Source organism: Lissotriton helveticus, chromosome 8, assembly GCF_964261635.1.
Source record: "Lissotriton helveticus chromosome 8, aLisHel1.1, whole genome shotgun sequence".
NCBI lineage: Eukaryota > Metazoa > Chordata > Amphibia > Caudata > Salamandridae > Lissotriton > Lissotriton helveticus.
This window is the reverse complement of record NC_136069.1, coordinates 158,716,726-158,727,177: the sequence shown is the minus strand read 5'-3', so window position 1 is coordinate 158,727,177 and position 10,452 is coordinate 158,716,726. Positions and strand designations below refer to the sequence as shown.

The following is a 10,452-nucleotide window of genomic DNA, read 5'->3' as shown; positions in this document are numbered from 1 at the left end:
TCATTCCCCTTTACTGGTCCACCCACAGATTCACTCCCTCCACCCCTACTTCACGAAAGATGAGAAACTGGTCTAGACTCCCGCCAGAGCAGTGGTCGACCCTCCTATCCACCTCAAAGCCCTCTCTCTCCCAGAGCCCCATACCTGATAGCAGGAAATTCAATAAATGGATCGAGGACTCCATCGATTCCATCCTCCCTACCAGGAACACCATGTTAAAAAGAGCACGAGAAACTGCCCCCTGGTACTCGGAGGAGCTCAGGGAGTTAAATCGTCAGTGCAGAAAGCTGGAAAGGAAGTGGCGCCTAGGATACGCCATCAATGAAAAAACAGGTATAGGGAAGCTATTAGGGCATACAAACTCGAAATAAATACAGCTCAAACCATTTACTACAAAGAGAAAATCATGGCAGCTAGATCTAAGCCAAGAGAAATATACCAAGTAGTTAAAAACCTTTCTAAGATTCCCCCCCCACAGCCCCAATTGACAATCCCATAGCTCGATGCAACGAACTGGCTGAATTTTTCTTTCAAAAGATTAATAAAATATATGTATCCTTCGCAGCCCCCGGCCCAGAGATTATCACCGCTAAACCACCATCTCCAAGCGCTATAGAACACCCTCCGCGAGCTTCCCTGAATGAATTTCCACCACTAGACCTGGAATCACTCAAATGCCTTGCACAACAGATAAAATCAGGCTCTCCCCGTGACCCAGCACCCCCACGGATGATGAACATGGCCAACCAAGTCATCCTCCCCACCCTCATGGAGCTACTTAATAGCTCCATGCAAACAGGAGTGGTTCCCCCTTCTTGGAAACAGGCAATGGTGAGAGCATTACTTAAGAAGCCCAATCTCAATCCTACGGACCCTAACAACTACCGTCCAATCTCCCTGTTGCCTTGGGCAAGCAAAATTCTGGAGAAGCATATTAATCTCCACCTCACTAAATTCCTCGAAGAGAATCATCTACTGGACTCCACCCAAACAGTATTCCGTCCTAAACATGGCACGGAAACGACTCTTCTAGCCGTGACGGAAGAATCCAGGAGAATCTTGGACTGAGGGGGGTCAGTGGCAGTGGTCCTCCTCGACCTGAGCGCCGCGTTTGACACGGTTTGCCATAAAACCCTGCTGTGTCGACTATTCAATCTGGGAGTCTCCGGAGGCGCTCTTGACTGGTTGGGTTCCTTTCTGAGCGGAAGGACCTTTCAGGTCTTCGACGGTGACTCCTGTTCCACCAGCAGACCCTTAAACTGCGGGGTACCCCAGGGTTCTTCCCTGAGCCCCACGCTGTTCAATGTGTACATGAGACCGCTGGCTGAGGTGGTCCGCCAATATGGTATTAAGATCATCTCATATGCGGACGATACTCAGCTGGTGGTCTCCCTGGCACAGAAGAACAGCGGGCTCCCCCAATCCAACCTGGCAGCCTGCATGGAGGATTTTAGGAGATGGGTGACAGCATCCTCACTAAAACTCAACGGTGACAAAACCGAGATCATGATCCTTGGTCCCCCCACTCCCACCCCCATCGATCAGTTATGGCCCTCCAGTTTAGGCCCACCCCCAACCCCGAAGGAGGACATTAAAAGTCTGGGAGTTTGGCGGGACAAAACCCTTACTTTTAATACTCAGGCAACTAAAACAGCAGCAACCTGCTTCGGGATCATCCGAATGCTGAGAAAGATCCTTCCAATTCTGCCCTTGGAAGCTAGGCAGGTTGTCATTCAGGGCCTCATCCAGTCCCGACTTGACTTTAACAACGCCCTCTACTTGGGAGCCCCTGAATACGTGCTGCAGAAACTTCAGCATATTCAGAACTGTGCAGCTCGTACGCTACTCCAGATTCCCCGCAGAGAATCGGCTAAGTCAGGGATCAGGTAACTCCACTGGCTCCCTGTCAGGGAAAGAATAAAATTCAAAACCCTGTGCATATCGCATCAAGCCTTCCATAGAGCTAGCCCTGAGATCAACCACACACTTCTTACCCCCTACTGCTCCGGCAAGCTACTTCGATCTACGAACGCATTCCTCGCTGCAGTTCCTAGAATCAAAAGATCCAGAGCAGGAGGCAGGTCCTTTACGCTCAATGCTGCTAAACTATGGAACTCCCTTCCCCTCCCCCTAAGATCCAACCCCATCCTCTCGTCCTTCCGTAAAGAGTTAAAAACATTCCTATTCAGAAACTAATACCCCCCCCCCCCCCCCTGGTTCTCTCCCTCCGTCCCTCAGAGTTCTACTCCCTCTATCTAGCTAACCCCCTTTTAGCCACTCTGTTATCAAATTCTGTTCAAAGGTCTCCTTATGCAGTCCTAAGAAGCTCCACTTCTTTCAGTTGTCAGCACTTTAAGTTATCTTAAACAAACACTTTGGTGGGGTGAAAATGTAAGAAGATCAGACATTTCCAAAGGTTTTTAAGAGCACATCTGCAAACTGGTGACCGTCTCAAGAGTAGAGGAATGCTCTTGGGAAACGTTTGAGAGTTCCACATTGTGCCCATGTGGAAGCTTTTCTACATCTTTAATTGTCTTTATGGAACTAGCGTCCGATTTGTGCAATTGCATAGTTATTTCTCTATAAGGAAAACACTTTACCCATTGTGAAACCTGTTCCCCTACAACTCCACCAATTTTGGAAATGTTATATTTCGATTACAACCCTAGAAAAACATTTTCTCATCCTCTTGACAGGAGTATATATCCAACCCTTTCTATAGTTGGAATTAGTTAAAAAACAAGTTTGTAAATACCACAAAACTCTCAAATTTGTGCATATTCTCAAGCTTTCCAGGACATGTCCGTCTTGGAATGCAGACTGTCTGCTGCAGGGGTACGATTTACCATTGCACAATATTACACCATCGTCGGCTAATATTGCATAATAAATATATATATATATATATATATATATATATATATATATATATATATATATATATATATATATATATATATATTGATCCTACAGGTGCAAGTGGCTTTGTGAACTGGGCCCAATGTTCATACAAAGTGTACTGTGCCTTACTGTGTTAGCTTGCCGCTCGAGACGCAGGTGTTCTTGGGGGGCGGGGCTGGGTGCAGCACGAGGCGTTAATGAGCCTGCATGTACCAGGTGTAATACCCACTGGGGACAATTTGAACCAACCTAGCTACCGTAGAAGGACAGAGCAGAGCGACAGAGTGTTCAAGGTGCAGCGGCTCTCCTCTGCTAGAAAAATAAGATGCAAGTCTGCAGGAAAGCAGAAAAACATATATATTTAAAGATGGATGTGCTGCTGTATTTTTCAGTGTTAATTCTTAGTATGGCCGTTGGATTTGGGTTGACAGGAATGAGCCCAGGTAAGCAATTAACAATTATCGCTTTTTCTATTTGTGTTTTTTATTCTGCATAAATTTGTGACATGCTTTATTCTTCCGAGTAAGGATGGAACAGCTGCGACTTCTGTATGCTCTGGGATATGTCTCGTAATTTTGGGAAATTTCATCTAGTTAAGCCTAAATGTACATCATGTAATGGCTGAGCGTTCTCATCTCTGATCCGTTAATGCATATTGTTTGAGTGGTGTGTTAACTGTTAGTGTACGTTTTATACAACACCTGACAAGTGAAACAGACAACAGACAGTATCTCTGTACAATATAGGCTTAACTGACTACAAAAAAAGCAAAATCTTGCCATGCTTGGGTAAGGAAAATAATTATAGATTCTAAGATTTGATTATTAATTTTAAAGAGAATTACGAGGTACAGAGCCAGAACATTCAAGAAAGCTTTATTTGGGAATACCTGATGTCCATCTCCTCTTGAGTCCACAAAACACCTGCCAATATTTAATCACAACAATGACAAAGCGTTTTCGCACTCTCTATGGGCTGGTTGCTAATTGTTACCCGTGTGACATAAGATGGCTGCCATTAGTGACAGCGGTGTTGATTATGTGTGGAGCAGGACAGTCGTTTTCATGTTTTCTCTGATATGGCCACGCAGATACTTTCATGAATATGCACGTGACCAATTCATGGCCGTGAAGAGATCTTGTGCTTCGTTTCATCCTATTTTAACTAACAATCCACAAAATTATGGATAGGGAACTGTGTCTTTGCAAGTTTTTCCTTTGCTTTTTTATCCACATTGAAAATATTTTGCGACATAGAGAAATCTCTCCAGCTAGACATGAACATATGGAAGCAACTAAGGAAGTTTCCCATTCTAAATGCAGGGCACGCTTGCATCAACCTTTTTTTTGGAGTACGTTAACCTGTACATTCACTGTGGGACAATTTATTGGGAATGTTTGCACCTATACACAATCAATCAAAAAATCAATCAATCATTTGTAAAGCGCACTACATACCCGCGAGGGTCTCAAGGCGCAGGTGAGGGGGGGCGCTACTGATCGAACAGCCAGGTCTTGAGTATCCTCCTGAAGGTCAGCAGGTCTTGGGTCTGTCGTATGCTCAGTGGGATTGTGTTCCATGTCTTGGCGGCGAGGTGGGAGAACCAAGTTCTGACTTAATTCTTTACTTGTGGCCATCTTCCTGGGCCTCCGTTGGGAATTCCAATATACCTTATACCAACGAGAGCAGGGAACCATGCAGCATGATAGCATGACAGCATGGGAGTATGGCCAAGAAATGCTTCAGCTCTTGAATTTATGAAAAGGGATATCACAGATCCTAAAGTCAACTTTGCACACTTTTAAGTGGAAATGAGAACGTCAAAATGTTTTGTCGACTAGATCCTTAAGGTGTAACATTGTTAGAGTAAACTCATTTTGGAGTTGAGATGGTTATAAGGTGTCAATCAAAATTAGTCGTGGTGCACTGTGTGCTTGTTGCAGGCATCTGCTTACATTATACTTAGTTCAGGTTATAGTAATACAGGATAGTGAGCACATGTTGTGAACTGTAGACTAAATACTGTAATGGTGAAGTGTGGCAGCTTGATACATTGGGTTAAGAACAAGGAGAGATGAAGTCTGCAATGATAGCCATAGAAAAATAAGTTGTATGATTGAGCTCTTCACAAAAATGGAAAAGTAACTTGGATTATGAAAAATAAAACAGACAAGTATTATGTGAGGTGTCATCTTAAGTTCACTTGAGATAAGTGTAAAGTCTTGGTCTGAGGGCCTGAATATGGAGCAGTAAGACTGGTTTTGGAGATTTTATAAGGATGCAAACATCTATTGGGCACAGTTTTCTCTCCCATCACTCCTTTCCTGCTGTTAGCATGTTTACCTTCTTGGACATCTCCTCATAGGTCATTCTAGAGATAGCTGCACCGGAAGGGGTTGGTTGGCCTTTGGGCTTGTGGCGCGGGGTGGGCTGCTATTGGGCTCCTTGGGGCTTGTTTTGGGCTGGGTAGGGGTTATGTTCAGACATTTTGGGGACAGGGGCACCATTTTGTGGGAGAGTGACACTGGCAGCCGGGGGGGGGGGGAGTGGGTGGGGGGGGCTGGTTTCGAGCTTTTCCGCCCTCCCGCCCCAGGGGTTAGGTAGTGGATCGGGGGGTGGATAGTGGTGGCTGGCAGGTGGTTCAGGGGGTCTCCTGGAGGGGTTTTGTTGGGAGCAGGTGCATTAGGGGAGCTGTTTTTGTGAGGGTATCGTGTCGCTGGAACAGGTGCTGGTGTGATTGTTATCTAGGAGCGTTTCTGCCTAGTATTGGGGGGTCATGTTAGGAGGTCTGAGATGTGTTTTGACAGAAAGGGGGGGGGGAAGGGGTGCATATAACAAGTTATTTAGTCAGGCAGGCATTGTGCAGTTGGGCAGTTGGGTTTATGTTGTTATTTGGGGAATCATTTAGGGGAGGGGGTGGGGGGCTGTTAGGTTGCTCATATTTAGTGAGGTTTAGTTTTGTACGGCACAGGCCAAGGGTTTTGGTGTTTTTGTAAGGTGCACCTGCTTCCAATAAAGCGGCCTTTGTTACACCTCATAATGTGTCTGTGGTCGGTGCAGTCTCCCCCTTCTCCCGATGGACCCCAAAGCCGTGGTTGGACTGAGCATCAAACGCACACATGGTAAAAATGTTCAAACCAGCCCGCTTCCTTTTCTCCCCTCTCTGTATCTCTCTCATTTCACACATCCAATCTCTGCTTCTCTCCATCTCCTGAGGTCCCCACACTGTGCTGCAGGTATCATAGGGGTGAGGGGGAGGGGTGGAGAAAAAGACACAGGGGTCAGCAGCTGCCCTGGCTTTTCAAACACAACCCGTAAGCCCAGAGTTCCCAGGGGAAATCCCTGACTGAATAAATGTCCAGTCCGGCCCTATAGATGAACATTTAGGATGAAACATTGATCAATTTATACAGCACTGCATCGTGTATTGTAAACCTATCCCAAGGGTGGAACCTCGTGTACCGTTCCTTATTTATCTTTGGAACGATGTTTTAATTAATAATTCAGTGATCTAAGGCATCAGAACCTCGCATTCAAAGTGAGGCTCCAGAATGCTCCAAAATAAAACTACTTCAAAAAACTCTTTTGAGGCGAAGACCATTTTTGTGTCAGATGTAGAAGGGCACACATTTCAAAGTCTTTAGTGTGAGATTTGGAAGAGTGGTTTTGAATATGTGCCAACAACCCACCTTTGCTAAAGGGCAATTTTAAACAATGTGATGAGACAAAAATATTCTTGCTGAATCCAACCTGGAGTATCAAAGTTGCTGGCTATTTGCTTTTGTCTCTTATCAGGCTATCATCGTAAATATAGTTACTTTTGAAGTTTAGCAAAGTGCTTATAAGCATCCTTGCTTCAGACGTGTATTTCACTTTGATCTTGTTGGCCATTTTATACTTGCATAGTTACTTTGATTATATTGCCATATAAGTCGCATTCATTGGTGTTTTATCTAGTTTTTTTAGATCTTGGCTACAGACCGCTTTAGCTGTTTGTTGGCCAGACTTATTGCTTTAAAATACGTAGCTGAGTCTTTGGGTCAGCATCTTGCTCAAGATTAGATGGCTTTGTAGCCTGCCTCTCGTCCCTGCTCTAAATTAGTAGCTTTCATCCCTTTTCTGGACAGGAGCATTCTGGTCTCGCAGTGTTCTTACTGAATTACATTCATCTTTCCACTGCTGTCATTGCTTACATTCAGGGAACTAGTTTCTTCTTTTACTGTAAGCACTGCGTGAACGTGCATGTGTTTTCTTTCTCACTCCACTGTGCACAGCTGCCCTTTTGACATTCCTAAAACCCTGTGTTGCTTCCACAAACCCTCCCTTCCCTGTTCATCCATTGCTTCCCTTTCCACTTCCCATCCTGCTTGTGTGTTTAAAAAAAATGTATTTCACCTCATCCTCCACTGCTCAGTTGTTGCCAGGCTCCTCCCCACTTCCAAACCCCTTCCTCATTTATACTCCATGGATACTGCTGATTGTTTTGCTTTGTTTTATTTTGCCACAAGTGCAACTCATCTCTTCTGTCTCACTGTTCATGTAAAACAATCCCCAGTTGCAGCATGTTTATCACTATACAAATTTGTCTTAAATCTTCCAACCTTTGTGAATATATGGCTTGTTCAGCAGACAGCTAAAGGTGTCTGTAAATGAGACCTAAACCCCTTTCTTCCAAAATGCCCATTTCCCTAAGTTTCCCTGGGCTAAAAATATTCCCACAGATGGATGAGCTTGTATTTACTTTCTTCAACCAAGCAAATGAGAATGACAACATCGATGCTGTTACGCACCCAAAATACTCTGTGATGAAAGCACATGCCCAGCCTCCCACTCACTGAGGGTGGGTTCAGAAAACCGTATATTCTTTTTTATACATATATTTAGTGTTGTGCTTTCATTTATAACCTCAAAGGAGGATTTTCATTTTTACGCACCCCCATATTTGTCACCCTCAACAAAAGATCACTCACCTAGTAAAAGAAGCTCACTGATCACTAGGCAGGAGTCTCCACTGACTACTCTCCTGCATGTGCACTTCCCTGAATTTACTTACAGAGTGTCAGTGACAGCATCAGAAATTCCCTAGAGGGTTCCCCCACTTAGGTGCCAACACCTTATTTCATCAATGTTCAATGCCAATATTATTCAGACATAGTTAGAAATGGGGTCAAGGGCACACACCAGCTATGCGGCCCTCTGAAACCAGTTGGATCCCTCTGTCAATACTTTTCAGGGGGGAATCCATACTAACTTATCAGGGTCTCCATCATGGTGGTGTACTTCTGCATGTCACTCCCTTCAAGGGCCAGTAGGGCATACCTCCCATCCTCCGGAATATAACTCCCCAGGACAGTTCCACAATCCTCCTCTTGGTTCCTGCCCACTGCCAGAGCTCTCTCCTACTCCTGCAACCACTGACATATGTCATCCCCCTCCTTGAAGCTAGGTACCAAGTCTGTGGGTATGTGGATAGTATTTCTAACACTAGACTTACTATTGCTGCCACCACTGTACTCTACTTGTGTTAAGTCTAGAACTCTCAAACTATGCTCATGGGCCAAATTCCTTTCCACCAGAGCAAGTTTTCCCTGGCAAAGGCCCTTTCAGCCTCTGCCATCCTATCCTCAGCTAAGCCTCCTTCAGCCATTGCCCTTCTCTCTTCTACAGCCAGCTGCAAGCTCGGGTTCCTTTCAGTCTGTCTATTCTTGAGTTCCTCAGGGTGTGGGAGGTGACCCTGTTCTTGGCACTGGACGCAGCAAGGGACTTCTTGTCTATAGGGTCCTCTCTCTCTACTGACGTCCCTGCCCAGTCATTCTCTCCCTCCTCCTCAGTCTCTTAAGAGCCACTGCCCTCTAGGAGTGCAAAGATTAACCTCATTATGGAAAGGTACAAAAACACAAGTGCACCAATAAGAATCTCAGGCCTAAGAGATGAAGCAGGAGTAAACAGTAAAGTTGACTAATGTGAGAGAACAAGGAGAAAAACACATAATGGTCTAAATGCAGTGTTGTATTGCAAATCATGCAAATGCAAGTCCTATCCTCATTGCTGATCACCAATGTTAGAAATGGGGTATGCACCTATGCCAGACAGAAACCACCACTCTTGCCAGGGCAAGTCAGTTGCACACCAAAGATAACTTGTGCTCACCCTCTGTTAGCTTGGCGCAGAGCTGTCAGGCTTATCATCAGAGGTAATGTGTAAAATGTCTATGTAACACACTCGTATAATAACACAGTGAATACACAAAAAAAAGACTCCACACAGGATTATATGAAAGTATTTATGGTATTATGATATATTATACGTAAGACAAGACCAAAACAACATGAATCATCAATACTGTTGCATACTATGCAAATCCCGAGATAGTACTCGTTATCCTGACATTGGACCGCCAGCTGCACTCCATCGGCCTGACCCTTACCACAGTCCCCCGCATCCAAAGATCGACCTCAGGTGGCAGATCTTTCTCCCACCTCGCCGCCAAGACCTGGAACACCCTCGCCATCCACCTACGGCAGACCCAAGACCTGCTGACCTTCAGTAGACTCCACAAAGCCTTGCTCTTCGAGCAGTAGCAGCACTCCCCACCCCCAGGTCCTTGAGACCCTCACAGGTATGTAGTGCGCTCTACAAATGATATGATTGATTGATTGATTGAATGAATGCAAGAATCAAAACGACATACATTATGACATCAGTACAAGAAACTCAGCAGTTAGGTTAAATGAAATACTGAAGTCACCAATTATCACCAGTAGTACCCAAGTCACATAATAACACCATTAACATATAGGGTGCAGTGTACCTGCACTTCCTTTTAAGCTATATATGGTTATTAGGGTAAACGTCGTTTACAACGCGGTGTTTACACCGCACGACCTTTACCATGCTGCCATTACAACGCAAGTCGTTATTACAACTTGCGCTGGATGGTGCTGTTGGTTAAGGAATATTGTAATTTTATATTCCAACACCTTCCCTACTGTTACGTGTACTGGTGTTGGAATATAAAATTATAATATTCCTCAATCCGCGCCCTCCAACGCAAGTCGTTGTAACGACTTGCGTTGTAATAACCACGTTGTTAAGTACCGCGATCTAAAAGATCGCGTTGTACTGACATACATCCTTAGATATCACCCGCAGGACACAGGAGCCACTGCCTACTAGCTGCCTACTAGTGATATCCCTGGCAAAGTGTTCTTGCCTGTGGCAAGTTCCTGATTGGGGCCTCTATTGAGGACTCACCCGATAATGGCACACGCTAGCAAGCGCAAGTTCCCCCAGTACGGCCCAACAGGGGAGGCACACACTGTGGCACCCAGTGGGGGCACCAAGCAAGGTCTCCCAACTGGGTGCCACAGTGTGTGCCATCCCTGTTGGGCCATACCAGGGTCACTTGCACTTGGCAGCTTGTTGCATTACAGGTAGAGTTGGGAAAAGGCAGGTGCCGAAAAAGAACTAAGCCGCCAGCGTCAGCAACACAGGGTGGCTGGATAACTCCCCCAGGACCCTCTATTGAGACGAGAAGTAAATTCCAAGTAT

At 45.2% G+C, this 10,452-nt stretch overlaps 1 protein-coding gene across 1 annotated transcript in view; it reads left to right on the top strand.

The window, feature by feature from the left end:
- The first annotated feature begins 3,226 nt into the window (after positions 1-3,226).
- Positions 3,227-10,452, top strand: part of UMODL1 (uromodulin like 1) — a 621,262-nt gene continuing 614,036 nt past the window's right edge. The window contains exon 1 of the mRNA XM_078658858.1: positions 3,227-3,344. Coding sequence (XP_078514984.1) covers positions 3,227-3,344 — 118 coding nt within the window. The remainder of the gene's footprint in view (positions 3,345-10,452) is intronic.